General features: G+C 58.5%; 2 protein-coding genes across 3 annotated transcripts in view; both read right to left on the reverse strand.

Moving 5' to 3' along the window:
- Positions 1 to 310: 310 nt before the first annotated feature.
- Positions 311 to 5,887, reverse strand: DDOST (dolichyl-diphosphooligosaccharide--protein glycosyltransferase non-catalytic subunit). Its single transcript, XM_004592295.3, has 12 exons — positions 5,795 to 5,887; positions 5,204 to 5,519; positions 5,001 to 5,111; positions 3,403 to 3,489; positions 2,592 to 2,695; positions 2,413 to 2,507; positions 2,120 to 2,213; positions 1,834 to 1,982; positions 1,306 to 1,453; positions 958 to 1,078; positions 763 to 869; positions 311 to 672 (listed from the first exon to the last, which is right to left on the reverse strand). The coding sequence occupies exons 1-12, from the start codon at positions 5,885 to 5,887 to the stop codon at positions 523 to 525; spliced, it is 1,575 nt and encodes a 524-aa protein (XP_004592352.2). The 3' UTR covers positions 311 to 522.
- Positions 5,888 to 6,414: 527 nt separating this feature from the next.
- The window catches only part of KIF17 (kinesin family member 17), a 36,398-nt gene continuing 18,407 nt past the window's right edge, over positions 6,415 to 24,405 (reverse strand). The window contains exons 7-15 of one of the 2 annotated variants that reach the window (XM_058676268.1): positions 23,065 to 23,212; positions 21,369 to 21,901; positions 20,448 to 20,522; positions 19,097 to 19,314; positions 17,376 to 17,607; positions 11,383 to 11,641; positions 10,752 to 10,819; positions 7,873 to 7,990; positions 6,415 to 6,978 (exon numbers count right to left, since the gene is read on the reverse strand). In XM_058676268.1, the coding sequence (XP_058532251.1) occupies positions 6,800 to 6,978; positions 7,873 to 7,990; positions 10,752 to 10,819; positions 11,383 to 11,641; positions 17,376 to 17,607; positions 19,097 to 19,314; positions 20,448 to 20,522; positions 21,369 to 21,901; positions 23,065 to 23,212 (1,830 nt within the window). In that variant the 3' untranslated portion in view covers positions 6,415 to 6,799. Of the gene's footprint in view, positions 6,979 to 7,872; positions 7,991 to 10,751; positions 10,823 to 11,382; positions 11,642 to 17,375; positions 17,608 to 19,096; positions 19,315 to 20,447; positions 20,523 to 21,368; positions 21,902 to 23,064; positions 23,213 to 24,405 lie in introns of both variants that reach the window. The other variant, XM_058676261.1, reaches the window with a different exon arrangement.

Here is a 24,405-nt window from a genome sequence, read left to right on the forward strand (position 1 = left end):
AGTGCAGAATGTGAATGTGCCTGGAACTGAATACTGGCTTTCATCCTTAGACCCAAAATACGAGGTTTTTGGGGTAAGATTTCAGTTTATGTGCTTTTCAGGACCCAGCTAACGCCTGAGCCAGGTGGACATGAAGGTCAAGCTCAACCATGCCAGCAGCCGTCATCCGGCCTGTGCCTGGCATCTCCTGAGCGGTGAGGGCAGTCCCTCTGGGTTAGGGAACACAGCTGTCTTAGCAGCAATGAAAGAACTTGCAACTTCTGACTTAGTCCCTGGTGGGAGGCGCGCCACGTCAAGAAGCACGACAGACTGGGGCCCTCTGAGGACAATTTTTTATTTTAGAAATGAGTGACCACACACTGTCAAGATGCCACTTGGTAATTAAAGGAGTAAAACTTGACAAAGATTCCCTGTCCCCACCCCCAGTCCCCATGGCCCATCTCCCACTGAGGTAAGGCTGCCACTTGCCCATGGCTTAAAAAAAAATAATAAAACCCCACCCTGGTCCCAGGCCGCAGCCTGTCAGTCCGATTTCTCCTTCTCCTTCATGTGCAAGAAGACGATGCTGAAGATGAAGAGGCCCAACATCATGGAGAACGCGCTGGCATAGTAGGGATAGGCCGAGGGGATGAAGCGCTCATACTGCGTGTGCTGCAGCGGCCTCACGGACACCTGCAATGGCCCAGGAGCATGTGTACAGGCCCTGGCCGCTGGCAAGCCCCAGCGGGCACACGCCTGGCAGAACACAGGGTCACTGCTTACCTGCGTGGAAGAGTACAGGTGTGTGTAGCCGAGCCGGTTGTAATCCACCTTAAACTGGAACACGCCATAGACATCGGGCAACTTGAACTGAACGCTGTATTTGCCACCTGGGGAAGAAGCAGCACAGATCCCCAAAGGCACGTCCAGGGCACGTCTCACGGGCCACCTCCTGCCACCTCTCGCGGGGATGCCTACCTTTCCTCTTCAGGAAGGTCCTCACGAAAGGATCAATGCGGACGAACTCCAGCTGGATGTCGTCACCATCAAAGGGAACCCACCTGCCGTTGGAGAGCTGCTCAATCACGATGCTGTACTCCTGGGGGGAGACCAGGGAGCTGTGCTCGGGCCTGCTGCCCGCCCTGGGTCCTCGCCACCCCTGAATGGGCCAGCCAGGTGTAGCCCCAGGCTGCAGTCCTGCAGGCAGAGGGGGCTAATCCTCACTTACGCCCCTTTGGCCTGGCACCCTGGCTCAGCAACCACTGCAGAGCTGAGCTGAATCAACTGGAGCCCCCAGGGGGTCCTCCCACCCCGCAGAGCTCTCACCACCAGGTCAGTGACGGTGTAGGCATTGGGGGGCGAGGTTTCGCCCACCCGGTGATGGGACACAGGCCCCACACGGAGCACTCCCTCCTCCTTGAACACCCAGCGCGATAGGGCCACAGCCAGCTCGTAGTTGCCTGTCTGTGGGTACCTGCAGAGGAAGGAGGGGCTTGGCACCACAGCCAGCATTTCGCTGTGCCTGACAGGCCAGGCTGCTCGGCCCATGTACCACGACAGAGCTCACTTGGCGGCACTCTGTCGGCCCCAAGCATCCAGGAACCACTGTCAGGCCAGAGAACACCATGGGTGTGGGTGGTGCTGCTGACTTGCACGATACCATTTTCCAAAAGGACCAGGAGGTTGGGGCCTCAAAATCAGTCTACCACTAAGGGCTAGTAGGAGCACCAACACCAGCAGCAAAATCTTCCAAACACCTGCAAGCCCGGGACCTCCAGGACTCGTTCCCCTCCGCGCCTCCCTGGCAGACCCAGGCAGCACCTCCAAGACCATGCCCCCGCGCCCCGCAGCTACCTCTGAGCACCCGGCGTGGCCTTCTGCACGGCTGAGTTGAAGAAGGCGTCACTGAAGAAGTCCAAGGAGCCACTGAAGATGACGCGGGCATTGTTCCTGGCCTGGAGGCCAGCGATCAGGAGGGTGTTCTTGCCCACGGCGTGCGGGTACTGGCAACGCAATGGGGCTGTCACCCAGGCGCAGCCAAGGGCCAAGGCAGGACAACGCAGGCTGCACCAGACAAGCCCAGCCCCATTGGGGAGGAACCTGAAATCCTGATGTCTCCACCCCATCATCCGGCTCTCACCTGGGTGATGGGTTTATCCGGGAAGAAGGAGTACGAAGTAGATGAGCCCGTCAGGATGTCCAACACCAAAGGATTGTCAGGATCGGCCACCATCCTGTGGGAGCACAGAGAGCCCAGTAGTGCCCAGGAGCTACCAGGAACCCAAGGACACGAACTCCAAGGCTTCCCTCCCAGTCCATCCTTCTCCATGGCACTCACTGGTGTACCAAGGGAAGGTGACTCTTACACACGACCCTCCCCTATATCCTCTGGAGGCCCCCAGAGGGAAAGCGGGCCTCTCCCTGCTCACTCACCCAACTCCCCGAAAGAGGATGGGATTCAGAGACGACTTCCCGACAATGGTCGGGGCCTTGAGCAGATTCTCAGTGTCCGCCACGATGAGCGTGTGCTGCAGAGGGCAAGCAGGGTCAGGAGAAGGCGCTGCCAAGCCCAAGAGGCCACCTGAGAGCCAGCAGGGGAAACCCCCGATTACCTGGCCAGGGTCCGAGACATCATAGTTGTGATGGTCAATGACAGCCGTTTTCTCCTCATCAAACTCAATCCCGCACTCACTGCCCAGCTCTCGGAGAGGGTCACCTGCAGACCCAAGAGGTGTGTGGCTGAGCCCCACACATGCGGGCCTGAGCCAAGTGGGGTCACTTAAGACTTGCCCTCTGCTGGCCAGCCCTGTGGCTTCACCGGGTGGGTCTCAGCCCTGAGTGGCCCCTGACCACAGCATGCAGCCACCCTGGGGGCGGGGGGAGTGAGGGAAGGCTGACATCTGGACTGCCATAGCTACCTCCTGGCCCTTGACTCTGCCACCGTGCCCTGAGTTGGCTCTGCACAAAAGCAATTAGCTCACCTTGCTGTCACCTCACCAGGACACACATCATGTGGAGTAGGGAGTTTAAAAACCTGCCATCTTCACTAGATGGACAGCCTGGACAGATGAGTGACCCGCATGTGGGGTTCACAACACTGCTTTCCCCTTACTTGTGGAGACCTTGGACAATGTCAAAACTTTGGAACAAAGAGCTGTCAGACTAGGCTCCCTTGACTTTCTTTTCAGAAGGAGGCGCCATCAAAACAGCATGAAAAGCTAGCCAGGCAGAGTGCCCAGCCCATCAAAAGACCCACCCGGCAGGGCAGCAGAGGGGCCAAATGTCCAGGGCTCCGCAGTGCTGTCATCGACCCCCCAGCTAAGGCCTGCCCAGCCTGGCCAGTGTAGCCATTTTCCCTTGGACAGCTCTCCTGCTCCTTGGCAAACTGGTGGAAAACACCAGAACGTCCCAGGTCACACTCACCAATGTCTGAGCTGGCGGCTACCAGGACGCTGCCCCCACCGTCAATGAAGGCGCTGATGGTCTCCACATTGATGTTGCCGCCAAAATCTGGAAGAACGTACCCAACACAGTGACCCCCAATACATCTGCTTTTCCAGCTTGGGGTGGGGGCTACAGTCAGCCACAGGTAATCCCCATGGGAGGGGGATTCCCAGACCACTGCACACAGGACAGACACTCCACGTTCCTACAGCACGAGTCAAATAATGGCTCAGATTTTAAACTGCTGGTTCAACTTCCTAGTCTCATATAAAATGTATTGATTCCTGGTGCCAATGCTGTAGTGCAGTGGGTACAATGCAGTTGTCCCTTGGTGTCCATGGGGACGGGTCTCACACCCCTGGAAGCCTCATCCCCCACGTAACACAGTGAGTCCCTGACAGCACCTTCAGCCGTGCCTCTGTGTGCTCCAGACACCTCTACATGCTTAGCCTGCTCACCGATGGGTGTGTGAGCAGTCACACAGCACCATTTCGTGACAAATTCAGTCTGTACACATTCAGTGCAGGTGCAATCTTTGTTTCCAGATATTTCTGACCTGTGAGCGTGGAACCCATGGTCATGGAGAGCCCACTGCCTTCACACACAAACATTGCATTTTCTCCTCACAGATACAATGTGACTCCAACTCATCCCCGCAGGGTTCACTGGGGTCCTGGTCTCCACTGACACCAGGTGAGGTCCCTGCAGTGCCCAGGAGCTCCTCCAAACGCACCTGCCCCGAGGACGATGCCAGCACTGTCCATCATTGTGCCCGCCGGCCTAGCAAGCATCCCGCTGATGTATGTTCCCGACAGCCACAGCACAATTGCTCAGAACACTTTTTTTTTTTTTAGCATCATCATCAAAACGATTCATTTACCTCCAGTTGCTAACTGCCGCGGGCTCTGACTGCTGTAACCTGGAGTCAATACCACCCCAATCACTTTTGCCTCCAGAAAGCCAAAGCCAAACACACATGTTGGAGGGCAGTTGGGAGTAACGCACCGACAGGAGCCCAGGGAAAAACACTTCAGTGACTTCGGGGAGAATACAGGGGCTGGCGGTGAAGCCCAAGGCAGGGGTCCCAAGGGAGGAGTGCCAGGCCTGCTTTCCCCAGCAGGCGCTTCCTCTCACCGCTGCTGTTCCTCTACGCAAACTAATAAACAGGAAGGGAACACCGAGTCCGGAGTTTGCAGGAAAGCACCCCCTCCCACCATGAACACGGTGCTGGAGGCCCTTCTTAACACCACTGCTCACGATAGATGGAAACAGCCTGGAGAGCGCGCTGAACACGGAACCATCAACCGGCTTATGCGGCCACACAATATGCAAACTCCCAGTTCCCGAGGGAGCCCGTCAACCGGCCCCAGATCCCCCTGCCTCCACCCAGCCGTGGTTCACGGCATTCTCGCCGGGCAAGCTGCACCTGCGGGAGGCCGGGCACCGCAACCCTTCCCCCGGGGACCTGCCGGGTCAGGAGTGGACAAGTTCTCCAAGCATCAGCGCCCAGGCCCGGGACCCAGCCCCTGGCTGCTCGGAGCAGAAGTGCGGCTCCGGGGGCGTCCCGGGGCCCGTACCTTCCACCGAAGGGGAGAAGATGATGAGGTTGTCGAAGAGGAACTCGCCATACTTGATGAGGGACAGGCTGGGGTCGTCGGCGCTCTTGAAGGTGAGTTCAAAGCCCCGGTCTGGAAGAGAAGCAAGCGGGGAAACTGAGGCAGGGCGCACGCGGCTTGCCCGAGTGGAAGGACGGAGTGCGTTTCCTGGACCCCACGCTCACCCTTAAGGCTCCGGAAGAAAAGCGAGTGCGTCTCCCGCAGGTTGAGGTTGTCCAGCAACACCAGGGTACGGGGACCGCTGGCCGAGGCCGAGCCGAGCAGCAGCAGCAGCAGCCAGGAGAGCGTCCCAGCCCGGGCCATGGTCACCCGCCTGCCAAAGCGCCCAGCGCCCGGACACCGGAAGTGTCCCCTCCTCGGCCGTCCAATCGCCGCCCGCGGCCCTGCCTTGCCACCCGGAAGTGATCGGGGCGCGCGGGGTCGAACGGCCCGAGCCGCGGGTGCGCGGGCCAGGAGCCAGGAAGCCGCCCGGAAGCGCCCCAGTCAGTGACGGAGTCTCTGGCGCCTATTGGCGGAAAGGGCGCGAAGCACCACCCCTCCAACGGAAAAGGCTCAATCGGAGCGAGCCAGCTCTGCAGCCGCAGCCAATCAGCGAGGTCGAAGCTCCGGGCTCCATCCCGGTTTTGAGCCCGCCGGCTCGAATCCCCTAGTCAGTCCAGCGGCCTGCTCCCCTCCTGGCAAGGGTTGGCCGCCTCCTCGATCCCCATTAGTCCAGGGCCGAGTCGGGACTGGAGACCGGGCACTGCAATCCTCACGGGGACCTGCCGCACCCGTCCGCGGTGTTCGCTCTGCCCGTCGCGGTGGCCCAGGCTGGGCACTGCGTGGATGAGCTGTGGACGCCTCTTCATCGCCCCCACCCTGTCTGCCTCTGCCCTCCGCTTCCGCGGAACTGGGCTCAGCTTTCACCAAGCCCTTGGTCCTCCCCACTCCCAGACCTCCAGGGCCCGCCCAAGGCCACTCCCCCCCCGCCCCAAAGACCCCCGTGACCCCCTCGGACCTCCTCCGGGCAGCCCTCTGGGCTGGACTCCCAGGCACTCAGCTTTGGGGCCTCCCACCCTGAAGGCCCAAGGTGTCTGCGGGGCCCTGGAAGGCTTCTCTGGCTACAGCACCCTGTTCCCAGGCGGGCAGGTGCTTTTCCGCTGCGTGGACAGCCCCGTGCCCTGAGCCCGCCCTGCTCCAGCTGACACACCTGGACAGCAGCAGGGGCTCAAGTGGTTGGTGGAAGGGCAGATGTTTGAGAATTATTGCAGATATTTGGGAATTAGATAAAAAACTGGAACCTTCCTCTCTCTGTTTCTCAATATTTTCAAGAGAACCACTGGTCCCAGAGGAGCTGCTCCGTGACTCCAGCAGCAGGGCAGGGCAGGGAGCAGAGTGTCCAAAAAGGCAGTTTATTGGGCAGCTCAGCTTGCCGGGGCCACAGTCTACGAGCCCAAGCCGGCGCTTCCCTTAGGTAGGATGCCCCAGAGGTGCGGTTCTCGACAGCTCCTCCCCTTGGGTGCTGCCAGGGAGGACTTGGGCAGTTCTGAGCCTGCAGAGCCCACGGAGGCCAACAGCAACACTGAGGGGCCACAGGGGCAGCCTCCGTGCACGTGGAAACACTGGCATGGCATGGCCAGGGTGGCTGGGGCAGGCCTCTTCCTGGGGGGTGGGAAGGGAGTGTGGGATCCCAGGGCAGGCCCGTCGGGGGCACTGAGGGGACAGGTGGGAGGAGGGAAAGAGGGTGGCCCTGGGGCTCCAGCTGGCAGCAGGCAGTGCATTCACAGAGGCTCGAGGCCAAAGTTGCTTTTGCTCTTCTTCCGCCGGGCCTTGGCGAAGGGGATGTCCAGGGATTCGAGGCGGAAGGGCCGGGGCTGGGGCAGCTCAGTGGCCTGGGTGGGTGGGATGGCCAAGCTGTTGCCCAGCGGGGAGCTGAGGCCTGGTGGCGAGTTGTGGTGCCCTGTGGAGGGGAGGGCCAGGGTGCCAGTCAGCCCATGTGCAGGCACCCGGCCCGGCCTCACTCCGTGTGCAGGGGGGAAGACTCCAGCAGCTCACGCCCCCACCCTCCCCTCCCCTCCCCGGCACTGCAGCTGGGGCCCAGCAATGAGGGGCTGCTCAGGATGACATGTCAGACCCAGCACTACACCTGCAGCCCAGGGGTTCGAGACCTGCAGACAGCAGGCCTGGCTCCCCACCTGCAGCAGTGTGACCCCGGGCAGGCCCCTGACCTCTCCTGACCTGCAGCATGGGCACCACACAGGGGCTCAGAAGAGGCCAGGTCCTTTCCCATCCTATTCCCCTCCTTGGGCCCCCATTCCACTGCTCCACCCCTTACATCACCTGGTGTAGAAGGAGGATTTGCTCCCCATTGGTACTTTACTGAAAATACAGTGGGATCCCCCCCCTCATTTTAGAAGCAGAATGGAGTGATTTTTCACTTTCTGAAACTGTGTTTTGCCTTTGTGGACCTTCTGTGGTCCTACCCCCCCACAGCGTACGGCAGGCCCAGCAGCGTGTGAAGCAGCTACGGGGGCTGGCACTCCCCCAGTGATACTCTAAGCCTGCACCTCACCCTGTGTACTACCAACCTACCAGGGGCTGCGGAAGCAGATGGACCAGACCCAGCACCTCTCCCCGGTGAGCAGACAGCACCCTGAGCATCTGCTGCGTGCGGCTGGGCTGGGCCATTTCCCCATGGCACTGCATCACATCCTGCGAATGAGTATTATTGCACCCCCACCCCATTTTATAGCAGGGGAAACTGAGGCTCAGAGAGGAAAACAGCTCCTGAATCCAGCTGCATCTGACTGCAAGCCCATCATGCCTCTCACAGCTTGGGGCACAGGGCACTCACCAAGGCTCCTCATGGGATCCGTGCTCAGGATCTGGCTGGCCCGCTTGGACCGGAAGTAGTTACTGGCAATGTTCTCACTGTCACTCCGACTTAGCATCACCCGGTAGCGGTCTTCTTCCTGCCAGGATTAGTCCACACACTCAGCAGCGGAGCCCCCACTGCTGCAGTCCTGACTCGGACCCCTAGCCAAGAGCTCGAGGCCTCTGGAAGCCTGCCGGGGTGGAGACTGCCTCTCGGGGCCAAGGCAGTCACTACCCACTTTGGGGGCTCCCAGGACCATGAGTCACAGTCTCCAGCCAGGCATCTACTGCACCCCGCTTCCCTGGGACAGCCAGGGCTGTGTTCTCTCATGCAATGCTCTGATGGGGTGAGGGTGCCACCACTCTACCCCCCCAAGTCTGTCCCCAGAGCACTCAGCCCACGGCTACCCATGTGCCCATCAGCCTGGAGCCTGACTTCACAACCATGAGGACAGTGATGTTACTGTAGCCAGGCCCTTGGTTCCTCACTCGGAACTCCTTCCTTCTCCCACCTGACTAGATATGTTCACAAAGCACCCATCACAGAACCACAACTTCTGGAACACAGTAAGTGGTCCACTGTAGGCCCATGACTAGTCCAAATCTTGCCCAGAGTTGGGGCAGGTGCTGTAGTGGAGGCTGATAAGCTGCTCACATCCCATACCAGAGTGCCTGCTCCGAGTCCTGGCTACTTCACTCCTGATTCAGGTTCCCACTAACTATAGCCTAGCACTTAAAGTCCTCACCTTGGCACGTGCTGGGATCCCATATGGGCACCGGTTCTAATCCCAGCGGCCCCTCTTCCCCATCCAGCTCCCTGCTTTTGGCCTGGGAAAGCAGTCGAGGACGGCCCAGAGCCTTGGGACCCTGCACCCACATGGGAGACCCAGACGAGGCTCCAGGCTCTGGGCTCCTGGCTTTGGATTGGCTCTGCTTCTTCTCAGTCTCTCACATGGGTGCAGGGGGCCCAGGTACTTGGGTCATCTGCTTTTTTCAGGTCCATTAGCAGAGAGAAGGACCAGAAATGGAGCAGCCAGGACGTGAACTGGAACCCAAATGGGATGCAGTGGTTGCAGGCAGCACTTTACCCACTATGGCATAACACAACACTAGCTCCAGTGTTTTATTTTTTATCTTTATTTTGTATTGATTTATTTGAGACAGAGAGCTGCCATCCACTGTTTCATTCTCCAAATGCCCACAACAGTCGGAACTCAGCTCTGCCAGAGCCAGGAGTGCAGGCCAGGGCTCCCGTGCAGGTGCCAAGGACCCAGTTACTTGAGCCATCACTCACTGCATCCCAAGGTGCTGGGACTTGAAGCCAGGTGTTCCGATACAGGACGTGGGCACCTTGACTGAGAGACCAAACACCCACCTTGGCAAACTAAAGTTTCATCCTGATTTTATGCTGCAATAGCAGATGGGAGAGACTCTAGCCATCTGGCCCAAGAATCGACAGAATTTACTACCAGCAATGGCATTGCGGGGTACAGAGCAATGCTGATATCCCGTGCCCTAGCACCAGTTCGAATCCACTTCCAATCCAGCTCCCTACAAATGCTCCTAGGAAGGCAACAGAAAGCAGCCCAAGTAGCTGGGCCCCTGACCCCAGGTGGAGTTCCTGGCTCTTGGCTTGGCCTGTGCAGCCACTTGGGAAGCAGGTGGAAGACCTCTCTGTTTCTCTCCCTGTCATTTGTGCCTTGCAGGTACACGAATCTTTCCTAAAAGTTGTAAAAATATATTTACTGTCAAGTCCTTTATAGCAGATGTTGGCCAGCTCCTGCTTCACACCCATACAATGCGGAAACATGCAAAGAAAGTGACCTCAGAATCCCAATGATAGTTCTGTCGACACATGGAGGATCCTTTGGTCTGAGGGACCAGCTGGGGCCCAGAGAACCAGACTGGGCCATGGGCCTCTGGGCTTGAACCTGAAAACCCTGCCCTGTGCCAGCAGGGAATGCAGCCCAGTGCCCTCCCTATCCCTGCCCTGCACCCAGTGGCCCCAGGCCCACCCTCCCTCTCCTTGTCCTCCTGACCACAGGTGCCTGTGAGCCAGGGCCAGAGGAGGCCAAGGGCCCAGTACCAGTGGAGGGACGCAGCAGAGGAGCCAGACTGGGCCCCAGCTTCATCCTTAGGTAAGGGTGGTTAGTTTGGCCCAGGGATGAAGACGTCACTTGGGACCGCCCCATCCCAAATGGAAGTACCTGGATTTACATCCCAGCTCAAGTTCCCCATTCCAGCTTCCTGCTACTGCGCAACCTTGGGAGGCAGCAGGTGATGGCTCGAGCATCTGGGCACCTGGCACCCACACGGCAGGTGTGCACTGAGTTCCTGGCTCCCAGCTTCGGCCTGGCCCAGCCCCAACCCAAGCCTAAGCCCCAGCTGCCTGTGGGCAGTTACCAAGTAGATCAGTGGATGGGAGAGCTGTCTCTCAAATATATAAAATCAAGAAATCCTGGTGCCAGCATAATGGCATAGCCAGTTAAGCCCTGGATTGCAAGGCCAACATGCCATATCAGCACCACTTGATGTCCCAGCTGCTTTCCTTCCTGCCCAGCTGCCAGCTAATGACTAAAAAGGCAACAAACAGTGCCCCAATGTTTTCGCCTCTGCCGCCCACCAGGAGACCTGGATGGTGCTCCTAGTTCCTGGCTTCAACCTGGGCCAATCCTGGCTATTCTAGTCATCTGGGAAGTGAACTAGCAGTGAAAGATGTCTCTCACTCTGTGCCTTTCAAATAATTCTTAAGAAGGAAAAGGCAGGAAAGATGGGGGAGGATCCTCAGCTGGGGTGAGATAAGTGGGTTCCAGCACCCCTCTACCCCGTGCCCTTCCCCCTCCCCTGCCAGGGTCTTACCAGGTCGGTCTCACCAGTGTCGGCTGCAGAGGCTTTGCGCGGGGCTTTGTTCTGCGGCCCAGTGGGAACTGCTGAGGAAACAACAGCTACAGTCACTGCAGCCGGACACAGGGGTGGGGGTGCAGGGTGCGAGCCCGCCCAAAGCCACGAGGTGACTGCGAAATGGACAGCAGGCAAGGGGCACGGGGCAGAGAGAGCGAGCCCAGAGCCCGGAAGTGGAGCTGGCTGGGGTCTTGCAGGCTGGGTGGGTACCGCTCACGGGACAGGACCATGCTGGCTGCAGGGCTACCGAGGGGAGAGCTTGCTGCTACCCAGACAGAGCCGGGCCTCAGTGGGACACGGGACCACTGCAGGGCAGCTTCACTCTGAGACTCATCTGGGGCACGGGATGAGCAAGGTCACTTTATCTGACGGAGAAGCCCAAAGAGAGGCAGTGACCTTCAGAAGGTCGTGTGGGAGGGCAGCGGCCAGGCAGGAGTTAGTGTAAGCCTGTGCAAGCCCCTCCCCCCAGTGACTGTGACTTTGGGGCCGCACACCCGCTGCACCCACAGCTTGCAGGGAGCAGCTGGCTCAGGTTTGGGCAGAACCACACAGGAGAGGGAGGGGAGGACAGGGGGTAGCACACTCTGACCTACTGGGAGGCTGGTTCTCATGATGACAGGCTCTGGAATCCTCCAGAAGCCGTTATCCTCATCCCAGGAGGACTCGCGCCGGATCCTCTCCAGGTTGCTGTAGTTGCAATCCCGCCGGATCAGGGGCTGCACCTGCTCCAGCAGCTGCTGGAAGAACATTGTGTCGCGCTCCTGCCGCCGGATGGTGGCCAGGTAATCGATCTTCTCCAGCTCAAACTCCGACTGCAGATCTTTGATCTCCACCTCTGCAGCCCGCAGCTGCCAGCAAAGCATGACAGGCAATGAGCAAGTGGGATGAAGACAGAGGCTTCGCCTGGGCCACGCTCCCACACCTGCACCCCACTAGCAGACCCCTTCACAGTCCATCCACACCATCTCCCCCAACCAACCAGCCCCCAACCCTTCTGGCCCTCCCTCATGCCCTCTCCCACCATCCCACCCAGGGCTTAGATGAGCCCCCAGCTGTCCACAGTCCTGAAAAATGTAAAGGGAAAAACCGACCACCACCTGCTGCCACCAGCTCCTGGCCACTGGCTCACACTCAGGGGCCTTTCAGCCGTGCCACCCACAGTCGCCCCAGCCCTGGGAGAGCTCAGAGCTGCACAGATGCCACGACTATGGGAGCCACCGGCACAAGTGCATAGACTCCACAGCCCTCCTTCTCCCCCCACCACAGCCCTCTGTTCTGGAGAGACAGACCCTGCACCTGACACGCCCACCTGATTTGACCATGGACTCCAGACCCTTGGTCCCCTGCCAAGTCTGCCAGACTGGCCCTTCCCTCCTAAACACAGTGAGCGCCAATGCCTAGTGCAACCCTGTGCATAGGCTGCCCCTCAGACAGCAGGTGCAGTGTGGCTGATTAAGAAGAATGACTAGAGGCCCGGCGGCGTGGCCTAGCGGCTAAAGTCCTCGCCTTGAACGCCCCGGGATCCCATATGGGCGCCGGTTCTAATCCTGGCAGCTCCACTTCCCATCCACCTCCCTGCTTGTGGCCTGGGAAAGCAGTTGGGGACGGCCCAATGCATTGGGACTCTGCACCCGTGTGGGAGACCCGGAAGAGGTTCCTGGTTCCCGGCTTCGGATCGGCACGCATCGGCCCGTTGCGGCTCACTTCGGGAGTGAATCATTGGACGGAAGATCTTCCTCTCTGTCTCTCCTCCTCTGTGTATATCTGGCTGTAATAAAATGAATAAATCTTAAAAAAAAAAAAAAAGGATGACTGGGGCCCGGCGGCATGGCCTAGTGGCTAAAGTCCTCGTCTTGAACGCCCCGGGATCCCATATGGGCGCCGGTTCTAATCCCGGCATCTCCACTTCCCATCCAGCTCCCTGCCTGGGAAAGCAGTAGAGGATGGCCCAATGCTTTGGGACCCTGCACCCCTGTGGGAGACCTGGAAGAGGTTCCTGGTTCCCGGCTTCGGATCGGTGCAGCACCGGCCGTTGCGGTCACTTGGGGAGTGAATCATCGGACGGAAGATCTTCCTCTCTGTCTCTCCTCCTCTGTGTATATCTGACTTTGTAATAAAAATAAATAAATCTTTAAAAAAAAAAAAAAAGAAGGATGACTGAATCCAAGGCAGTGACTCACCAGGCCAAGAACACTCCCTCAGCAGGAGTGGGGCGGACAGGTGGCTGGCAGGGAGAGCCAGCCATACAAGCAGAAGCTACTCTAGGCCTGAAGTGGAAAGGTTGGCTTCAGCTGAACTAAAGATGCCCCAGTGCCCCTGCTAGGTGATACACGCAGGGTTCCCATCTCGTTACAGATTGGAATGCTTTGAACGATTTACTGATTTACTGATTTTGAAAGTCAGAGTTACAGAGAGAGTGGGAGAGACAGAAACAGAGATCTGCCCTCACAGGTTCACAACAGCCAAAGAAAGAAGCTGGGAGCTTCATCCGGGTCTCCCAGGGACTCAAACGCTTCAGCCGCCTTCTGCTGCTTTTCCCAGGCCATCCGCAGGAAGCTGGAGCAGAGGTGGAGCAGCCAGGACCTGACCAGGTGCCCCGTGCTGGTGTCACAGGTAGTGCTGCCTTACCTGCTATACCACAAGGCCAGCCCCTGTACATTTTTGTACATCTAAAACAGTTCAGAATCTCTTCCTGGGCCTGGCATGATGGCCTAGTGGCTGCATCCTCACCTTGCATGTGCCACGATCCCATATGGGGGCACTGGTTCACATCCAGGCTTCTCCACTTCCTATCCAGCTCCCTGCTTGTGGTTTGGGAAGGCACTGGAGGAAGGCCCAAGCCCTTCGGCCCCTGCATCCACATGGGAGAACTGGGAGAAGCTCTTGGCTCCTGGCTTCGGATTAGCTGAGCGCTGGCCAGCGCAGCCACTTGAGTGAACTAGCAGATACAAGATCTTTCTGTCTCTCCTTCTTCTGTAAATCTGCCTTTCCAATAAAAATAAATAAATCTTTTTTAAAAAATCACTTTCTGGGCCTGACACAGTAGCCTAGTAGCTAAAGTCCTTGCCTTTAATGTGCTGGGATCCCATATGGGTGCTGGTTCTTATCCCAGCTAGTCTACTTCCCATCCAGCTCCCTGCTTGTGGTCTGGAAAAGCAGTACAGGACGACCCAAAGCCTTGGGACCCTGCACCCACGTGGGAGACCTGAAAGAGCTCCTGGCTTCAAATCGGCTCAGCTCTGGCCATTGCTGCCGCTTGGGGAGTAAACCAGCAAATGGAAGAGCCTTCTTTCTGCCTCTCCTCTCTGTAATTCTGAAGATGGGCCAATTCTTTGGACCCCTGCAACCACAAGGGAGACCTGGATGGAGCTCCAGGTTTCCGGCTTCAGCCTGGCCCAGCCCTGGACATTGTGGCTATTTTTGGTGTGAACCAGCAAATGGGAAAATTTTTTCCTTTGACTACACTTTTCAAACAAATAAATCTTTTTAAAAATGACAAAGTTTAGGAAAGTTGCAGGATAGAGTTGCTGTTTTCTTGGAGATATTACCAGGGAACTGGATCAGAAGTGAAGCAGTTGGGACTCGATCCAATGCTTATATAAATGCCAGCACTGCAGGTGGCAGCTTAACTTAGTGTGCCAGCTTTAAACTTTATTACTCATTCTAATATTTTTAAGTCCCTTAGGACATTCTCTATAAAGCATGATGCCATCCACACACAGAGATTATCTCAACATGGATTTAAAAAAATTTTGTATATTTATTTTAAGGTATATAGATTGAAAAAGAACATTAAAGAGATCTTCCATGCACCGTTTCGTCCCCAGACAGCCACATGGCCTGGGCTGGGCTACATGGAAGTCAGAAGCCAAGAACTCTATGCATGTCTCCCACACAGGTGACAGGGGCCGTCTCCCTCTGCCTCCCCAGGTGTATTAGCAGGGGACTACACAACATCCGGGACTCAAACAATGCTCGTAAGTGACGCCAGCAGCCCAGGCAGCAGCTTAACGTGCTGTGCCACACTGCCCGTCCCCAACCCAGATGTCTTTTATTCCATTTTCTTTCCTAGCTGCTCTTCTAGAAACTGCACGTCTGTGTGGAATAAACTTGCTGACAGCAGGCTTCTGTGTAATCCTTTTTACATGTGGTTGGATTTGGTTTGCTGGTATTTTGTAGAGCCAGAAAAACTATCAGTGTGGACTTTTCTTACTAGGTCTTATCTGGATTTGGTATCAAAGGGACACTGGCCCCATGGAATGAAGTGTTCTTGGGTACACAACATGATGGCGTAGTGGCTAAATCCTCACCTTGCACACGCTGGGATCCTTCATGGGCGCTGATTTGTGTTCCGGCTGCTACACTTCCCCATCCAGCTCCCTGCTTGTGGCCTGGGAAAGCAGTCGAGGACAGCCCAAAGCCTTGGGATTCTGCACCCAAGTGGGAGACCCAGAGGAAGCTCCTGGCTCCTGGCTTTGGATCAGCTCCACTCCAGCCATTGTGGCCACTTGGGGAGTGAGCCAGCGGGTAGACTATCTCTGTCTCTCTTCTCTGCAAATCAGACTTTTTTAATAGAAAATAAATAAATCTTTATAAAAAATGTATCTGAGAGGTAGAGATAGAGTAAGCTCCTGTTTGATTCTTTAGATGCCTGCAACTGCTGTGCCTGGGCTCAGTCCAAGCCTGCAGCCAGGAGCTCAATCGAAGCCTCCCTTGTGAGTGGCAGGAACCCAGGGCCTTGGGGCATCACTGCCACCTGCCGGGGTCTGCCCTGCAGAAGCTGGGGTCAGGAGCCGGAGCCAGGAGCAGCCTCGGGTCCCTGGCATGCGAGATGGGTAGCCTGACCAGCAGCAACACTGCAGGGTGCTGGTACCCTAGCCCTGGGGAGCCCCAAGCAGAGGGACCAGCCCCACTATAGCCACACCTAGCCACAGGTGACGCATGCGCACTGCTGTGGTGGCATCTTGGTACCAACAGGGAACATGAGCTTCATTTCAAATGACACTTCCCAGGAGCAGGCACCGGCCTCGCCGTCAGCACACTCTGAGTCCATCAGAACACCTGACTCTGGCTTCCTGCCCCGGGAGGCGGCAGTGACAGTCCACGTGACTGGGTCGCTGCTGCCACAGGGAGACCTGGATGAAGTTCCTGGCTTCAGCCACAGGCTGCAATGTTGGAGGAGAGAAGTAGTTTTAGGAGGCTTTCTCTGTCTCTTTCTTTGCTTGTCAAATACTTAAAAAAATTATTTTATTTTTACTGGAAATTCAGACATACAGAAAGGAGGAGAGACAAAGAGGAAAATCTGCCCTCTGATGATTCACTCCCCAAGAGGCTGCAACGGCCGGTGTTGCACCAATCCAAAGCCAGGAGCCAGGAGCCTCTTCTGGGTTTTCCATGTGGGTGCAGGGTCCCAAGGCTTTGGGCTATCCTCAACTACTTTCCCAGGCCTCACGTAGGAAGTTGGATGGGAAGCAGGGCCACAAGGATTAGAACCAGTGCCCATATGAGATCCTGGCACCGGCAAGGCAAGGACTTTAGTTGCTAGGCTACCGTGCTGGGCCCTGAAATACTTTTAAAAAATAAAAGATGACGCTTCTCCAGATAGCCAGAAGAAGGCGCTATTGAACCCCAGGGAACCGCCCAAGTCTTGCCTTTCTGCTGCTACCAAGCCAGAGCTCACAAAATCACCAGGGAGGTGCAGATGCGTCCCACCAGAAGAGAGGAATCACAACATTCCTAAGGAGAACCTCCCCTCCCACCACAAAGCACAAGGCACAGAACCAAACACGCAGGGAGAACACGCAAGACGGGCTGGCGGTGCGGCACGGTGGGCTTTCTCTGCTTGCAACACAAGCATCCCATAGCAGAGACCTGGCTAGTGCTCGCTGTCCTACCGCCAGCATGGGAGACCAGGACGGAGCTCCAGCCCTAGCCGCTGCAGCCATCTGGGGAGCAAATAAATGGATGGAAGATTCTCTTTCTCTCTCTCACTACCTTTCAATTTTTTTTTTTTTTTTTTTTAAGGAGAGGGGAAGACAGTCCCCTGTTTGGCATGATCCCCAGCTTGCTGGCATTGGGAGAAGGCCAAGACCTCACAGAGCAGGCATGCTGGCAGCAGCGCCACTCACTCTGCCCTCAGATCCTCACATGGCGCTGGCATCTCAGGCTCCTCCCTAGTGCTCCTGGAGCTGGCCCTGTCACCTGCACCTGTCTCGGGTTCCACCCAGTACTGACTCTCCTGGGGTCCCTGTGCAGGCTCCTCTCCATGCGGACACCCCTGGGGTCCTTGGGCCCCCAGCTTCTTGATGTGGGTGCTGGGATCCCCTGTGCATGTGTGACTTGCAGGCACTTTCAGCAAACAAGCAGACAAATCTGGTCTCCTGCCCTGAACCCTTCACCGTGCTCCTCACTCTTCGCCATTCTTCCGCTTGGTCCTCTGTCATGTCACCCGTCACACATGAACACATGTATACACACACTAGGACAGAAGCACCCTAACGGCTGGGACATGCCTCAGGCTGCCAGCCTCAGGGTGCACACAGTAGGTGCCTCACAGACGCCCGTGCAGGGGGGCAGCCTCACCTTCCTCTGCACCCTCTCCAGCAGCTTGCTCTTGGCCCTCACTTCCTCCTGGATGGAATCGTAGACGTTGAGCAATACCCAGTCGCCGCCGTCCTCGTCTGCGCTCTGCAGTGCGGCCACCAGCTGCTTCCGGCGCTCATCTGCGTAGCGCTTGCGCCCCTTGTGCTTCTCCTTCAGGGCCTTGTTCTTGGCTTGCTCCCCGCCCACCACCTGCTGCTCCAGCAGCTGCAGCCTGCCCGCCCACAGGGGGGGAAAACGGTACAGCACCTGTCACCACCACCCCCCACTCCATGAGCTCGCCTGCCCCACTGTGCTCACCAAATCCTCCCAGTGGGCCCATTTCACAGAGAGGCAGACTGAGATCCACAGACAGGATGCTGCTGGCTTGGGGGCCACACCCAGATCCACCCAACTTCACGCCTGTGTGCTTAACAGCTGGGTAGGTGTGCCCAGCCCTGCTGGCCACAATCTCTGCCCCCCATGGCTCGCAGCTGACCCCTGGAGCCCTGACCCCACCACTTCCAGGCCTGAGGGCCCCGCCACTGGGAGCTCACGGCTGCCTCTGAAGACCACACTGCCACGAGGAGACCAAGAGCCAGACTGTGCAAAATACACAGTGGAATCAACCAGGAGCGGGGAAAATCCATCTTAAATGTCTTTGCATCCCAAATGTGCCACATTGTTTAGTTCTGTCTTCCAAGGGACAAGCTTGGCTGTGGAAGAGGACAGCAGCCAGGGCAGAAGCCACATCCAGTCCCTCCTCCCGTGGCCCCTGGAGGGATGAGGCCAAGTGCTGAGGGGCTACACAGGGCCACGCCTCCCCTATCCCTCCCAGACCACCCCTCACCACCTCTTGTGCATGGCAGCTTCCGCTCACTGCTCCAGGCCCTTGGTCTCGCACTTCCTCACTCAGCCATGTTCTGCAAACCTCACTCAAGACCCCACTTCCAGGAAGCCCTCCCTGGCCTTTAAATAGCCACACTGTGCACCCTGGGAGCCTGTCCCTGGACTGCCGCCTCAGCAGCTATAGCCACATGGAACACCTGCTACAACCTTCCCCAGCTACAGCTGCTCATGTCATCCAGGGGACAGAGAGACCCACTAAGGCCCAGAGTCAACGCACGATAGCAGAGCTGCTGGAAGGAGAGGCCAGTAGAACCCAGGCAGCGGACGGCGGGACCCTTCCCAGTGGCCCATTCACAAATGTCCCAACCTGGCGCCCCCTGAAGGCCAGGTGGCCCCTGCTCCACCCCTACACACAGGCTTCAGCACTTAGTCGCTCAGCTCATGTGTGAATGGTCGAGGCGCCCCAGATGAGCAAAACCATCACTTAGAGAAGCGACAGCTAGGCCTAGGCGCAGCCACGGGGCGAGGGGCAAGCCCAGCTCCCCTGGCAGTCCCCAGGGGGTGGCCTATCTCAGGGTGGGCGAGTCCTCCCACAGGAACAGCTCAGGAGGGTTTGACTGTACCCAGGAGCTGTACCAGGAACAGGTGGGCACTGGCCTGTTCTCTTCTTCCCCAGCAGGTGCCTGACTGGAGCCTGAGGCAGCCCATGTCTGGGGGCAACTCCAGCCACTCCCAGCCCCCAATGCCCTGGGGAGAGGCCCCAGACGACCAGAGCCATGGGAGGAGGAAGGGTGAGTGTAAGGGTTTGGGCCTGGGATGGCTCCTCCCCACCCGAACACGGGCCACACCAGCCCGGAGCAGAGCACCGTGCTTACCTGGCGAGCACCTGCTGCTGATCCACAACGGGCGGCAGGTCCTCCGTGAGCGCTGCCAACCCGTCCGCACTCTCCCTTGTCGTGCCTGCTGTGGCCAGCAGGGATCGCGCTGGAGCCGTCGCTGCCACCTGCGATTCAGCCTCCAGCCACGCTCCAGGGCCTGCCATGGACATCACCTCTTCCACCTCCTCGGCCATGTCCAGGGCCAGCTCAGCCTCCTGAGCACAAAGAAGTGAGATGGATGAGAGGCCACTCGGGGACAAACTCACGCCCAGCAGAGGAGGTCCTTCTTGGGGCCTGATGAGCAGGTGCACACAGGTATCCAGGCAGCAGTGTCTTCAGCTGTCCCTCCAAACCTCCCAGCTCCACCTCTCACCTCCCATGCCAGGACACTCTTCTTAAAATCACACCCCCTTGAGCCCGGCGCGGTAGCCTAGTGGCTAAAGTCCTTGCCTTGCACACGCCAGAATCCCATACGGGTGCTGGTTCTAATCCTGGCTGCCCCGTTTCCCATCTAGCTCCTTGCTTGCAGCCTGGGAGAGCAGTCAAGGATGGCCCAAAGCCTGGGACCCTGCACCAGCGTGGGAGATCCGGAAGAGGTTCCTGGCTTCAGACTGGTTCAGCCCTAACCGTTACAGCCGTTTGGGGAGTGAATCATTGGAGGGAAGATCTTCCTCTCTAGCTCCCCTCCTATCTGACTTCCCAATAAAAATAAATAAATCTTAAATCACACCCCCTTAAAAACAGAACATCTGCCACTTCCCTCTGCACCTGCAGGATAATCCAGCTTCATCCCTGGCTGCCACACCCTCCACACCAGCTCCCTCCTCCGGCTTCCCGCTGCCACCCCCAGGCAGCCCTGCACACTGCCACCCTGACTGTGGGTATTCTCAATGAGAAAATCAAGATCCTGCTGGCCACAGGACCTTGGTACTTGCTGTGTCTCCTTGCTTGCTGCCTGGGTCCTCCTGAGTGTCATTTCCTAGCCAGGACATCCCATCTACCCTCAGAAGATGCCGGGTGCCAACTACACCCTAGGCTGCAGTCCAGAGCTGGCAGACTTCTTTCTCCAGAAACGAGACCATCGCTGCTTTCCTTGCCCTCCCTGTGGCCTGCTGTGCTGTCTCCAGCAGAAGTGGAAGCGTGGGCCCCATGGCCGCATTGCTCAAACTGGGACTCGGGCACAGCGGGGCTATAGGCCACGTCAGCCTTCGGAGGAGCGACAGATGCCCGGATGTGCACTGTGCGGCTGTGCGGGCAGGCCGGGGGTCTGAGCTCACTCCAGGATGAGAAAGCCCAGGTCGCTGCCCACGGAGCCACCCACCCAGAGTTTAGCCCTGGAGGTACTCACCATCCTGGGCGGGGGGTCCTTGGCCAGCTCGGAGCTGGTGTCACTGGGCTCAGGCACTTCTGTTGGAGAGGGGAGCTGGGGGAGGGTGGGAAGGAGTGGGGAGGTTGGCCTGGGTCAGAATCGGCCTCCATCCCCTGCCCTGCCCCTGCCTCAGCTCCCCAAGGCTGCTCAGCCTCCTGGCACCTGCACCGCCCAGAGGAAAAGCAACGGCTGCAGTGGGAGAGCGGGAGGGGGAAACCCAGGGGCCATGTCCAAGGTCATACAGCCAGGTGAGTGCCAGAGCGGGACAGAATCCACACAGGTATGACGCAAAAGCCACTGCTCCTGCATTCACACACACACACACACACACTCACACACACACACACTCTCACACACTCACACACACACATGCACACACACACACACACACATGTGCATGAGCAGGTGTGCACACACAAGAACCCAGGGAAGCAAAGGCAGCAGAGGACAAAAACGGAAAAACGGAAAGCAGGTGGCCAAGGGAGAGAGGCCCTTGGACGAGGACAGGCTGGGGGAGCAGCGGGTCAGGGCGGGGGTCCCTGGCAAGGACTGGATCCCACAGAGCCCACCTAGCTCACTGCCTCCCTCCTCGTTCTCTCCAGTCCAGAGGTGCAGGATGGGTGAGGGGGCGCAGGCCCCTCCCACGGGCAGATCAGGTGTCTCCACCCACCTGCCCTGCTGACTGACACAGCAGCAGAGGAAACAGCTCCCCCGACCCCCACCACGCCCAAGCCAGGGCCCCTGAGGCGGAAAGCAATGCCAAAGCCACAGCATCCACGGGGGCGGTGCAGCTGGACAGCTGGACAGCAGAGGCCACGAGTTCTGTGCATGCGCACAGCAGCCTCTGCCCCCGCTGCCCCAGCATGCCTGCCCACTCAGCAGGTGCCCAACAGCCACTACCTGGGACAGGACCTGGGCCCCTGAGCTCCGGGGCTCATCCGTCCTGGCCGTGAACGAGGAGAGCCGGGCCAGCTTGGCTTCCACCTCGGCAAAGGGGTCAGGCAGCATCTGCAGGGACGGGAGTGGCAGTTCCTCCTCCTCCTGGAAGCCGGCGTCCTCCGGCCAGAGCACGGCCTCAGCCCCTAGTCCTTCCGGCGAGAAGTACTCACTCCCGGGCTCGATCTCGGGTGGGAACTCTGCCCCATGCACGGGCTCCACGGGCCCAGGAAGGACCTCTTCCTCAAACGTGGACGACTTGTTGGACCAGAAGGACGTCTCGGACCTGGAGGCCTCTGCCTTGGGCAGCTCCTCGAAGGAGGCAGAGCCTTCCGCCGTGGCGTGGGCATCCGCGGGCGGCTCACAGGGCATGCAAAACACCTCGGGCCTGCCCACCAGCTCATACTGGAAGGCGGGAGTGAAGTCTGCCCGGCTGGCAAACTCGGCCCTGGACATGACCTCAGCCTTGTGGAGGACTTCTGCCTTCAGCATGGCCTCTGCACAACCAAGAGTCCCCATTAGGCCAGGGGAAGGCGACAGCTAAAAGGGGGCCCATGCCCACTGCCCCCAAGAGGCCACTCAGGCCAGGAGACTGGCCTGCTCACCTGCCCCATTGCCCATTCCCCGATCACAGCTCAGCCTATCACCTGCCACCTCCACCAGGAAGCCTTCCTTCCACCAGCCCCAAGGTTCCTCCATGCCCAGGGCTTCCCCAGCCACCAAGAGCTGGCTTCCCGCCGCCTTGACTAGGGACCACTCTTCCACCTTACAGGCTCCCATGGGTCCAAGCGCCTCCCAGGCTGGAAGCTCCTGGTCAACAGGTTGCACGCCGAGACCTTCCTCCCCGCCCCCCGAGTCTGACCTCCCTGGGCAGGGGTGCATATAAAGCACCCACAGTGCCAGGCACTGAGCAGTGCCAGCAGAGGGTGGCACAGCATGAGCAGCTGGGTCACCACCACCACCCCGGGCTCAATGCAGGGGGGCAAGAACCGGCGGACAGTGTCCCAGTGGCACAGGTGCACTAACCAGATGTGTGAGGACCCAGGTGCGAGTTCTCACCAGGGCTGACAGCCTTATTATGGGATGTGGTTGCTTTGGTAACAGAAGGGAGGGGAGGGGTGGGAATTTGGCCTAGTAGTTAAGATGCCTGGGTTCGAGTCCCGGGACCGGCTCCTGACTCATTTCCTGCCAGTGCAAACCTTGGCGGGGGGTGGGGGTGGGGGCATGGGTGGTGGCTTGAGCAACTGAGCCTCTGTCACCCACACAGGGGCCAGTCACTGCAAGCACTTGGGGAGAGAACCTAAGGATGAGCATTCCATCTGTCTACCTGCCTCTCAAATCACGACAAAGCAGCAAGAGGAGACATTGCAAACCCCGGGTTGGGACTGGCCTCTGAAAGGAGGCGACACTTTGTATCCTAATGTCAGCCTCGAGCAAGGCCCAGTGGGGGCCAGGCCACCATGGACCAGCACTGTGGGTGAGACTATGGCGCTGGAACAGGTGGCCAGGGCGCCGTGTGACCTGCATGAGCCACTCACCCTGTCTGTGCCATGGTCACCATGGCACCCACCTGGCAGGCTGCCACGAGGCTCAGCAGGATGAGGCCTGGGCCAGGGAGGGCTCTGTGCAGTCAGCCCCCCGCCCGGCCCCGGGCACCCACCTGTCTCCTTGCGCAGGTTCTCCTCCAGTGTGGACAGCTTCATGTCGTACGAGTTGCGCATGGCTGTGATGTCCTCCTCCAGCCGGGCCCTGGACTCCTGCTCCGCCTCGTAGTCGGCCTTCAGCTGGGCCAGGCGCTGCTCGTACTCCTGGGGGTGGGTGGCCTGTGAGCAGGAGGCTACAATCCCCCACCTAACACTGAGCAACCCCCGGCCCCCGGGAAACCCTCCCTGACTCCAGCTCATGCGCTTTCCGTGATAACAGTGCAGGGACGGGTTCACCGTCTTCCCACCCGCCAAAGCACCCTGAGCGCCTGCCCACACCAACAGGAGCATGCTGTGGTCAAAGGTCCCCAGCCCATCAGTGACAAAACCAGCTCTTGTCCACCTGCTTTCCTCCACACCACTGCGCCATCACCAGCTCTCACCCAGGGAGTCCCTCAGGGGCCCCACTTCCACCCCTGCTCTTGCCCCAGACCCTTCTCCCCACAGCTGCCCTGCATGTCCAGCAGACCGTGTCCCCTCCCCACCACTTCCCTACCTAAGGCCCATCAATGGCTCCCCAAGTTCACGGACAGAACAGATGGCATCTTCAGCCCGACCCAACACCCAGGCCCCACCCAGGCAAGGGCAGTCCTATGCCCAGCACAGGATGGGGGTGAGCCATAGACACGGGCTCTGACACACCCCCCAGGGGACAGCCTCAGCAAGTGGGCCGCATGGCTGTGTTCTCAGGAGGGAGAGAGGGGACAGACAGGTGGACGCCAGAACCGAGCACATCTGAGCCTCGTAGTCACACCTGCCACATCACAGAGGCCCAGGTGGCTCACCAAGCCTCTCCCCTTCCTGCCTGTCCCAGCAAGATCTGGCACCCCTCCACCCATGGGCCCATGTAACCCAGGCTCAGCCACCCCAACCTGCACCCTAGCAAGACCCAGAGGTATATGTGGCTGTCAGCACATATTCATGCAAGACCGTACACTTATGTATCAGTACTCACAGAAAAGCACACTTGCACATGCATACTGGCAGGTGCACTCACAGACACAGACGCATACAGAACAACACCTGCGCATGCACATGTAGTCAGCACACAATGCTTATGGCAATGTGTGTATACATGCATGGCGTGCACATGCTAATAAGTGTTCAACGCATGCTAACACATGCTAGCATGCAAACATACATGCACATACACTCACAAATACACATGTATTCATGCACACACAGCAGCACCACTCTCCCTCCTCACCTTTAACCGGAGGCCCCAGATTGCAGGCAGGGCTCCCATCACAGGACCCACCCCAGCCCTCACCCTCCTCCTCTGTCTTGGCACCTTCACG

The sequence above is a fragment of the Ochotona princeps genome, chromosome 2 (genome assembly GCF_030435755.1).
Source record: "Ochotona princeps isolate mOchPri1 chromosome 2, mOchPri1.hap1, whole genome shotgun sequence".
Taxonomy (NCBI): domain Eukaryota; kingdom Metazoa; phylum Chordata; class Mammalia; order Lagomorpha; family Ochotonidae; genus Ochotona; species Ochotona princeps.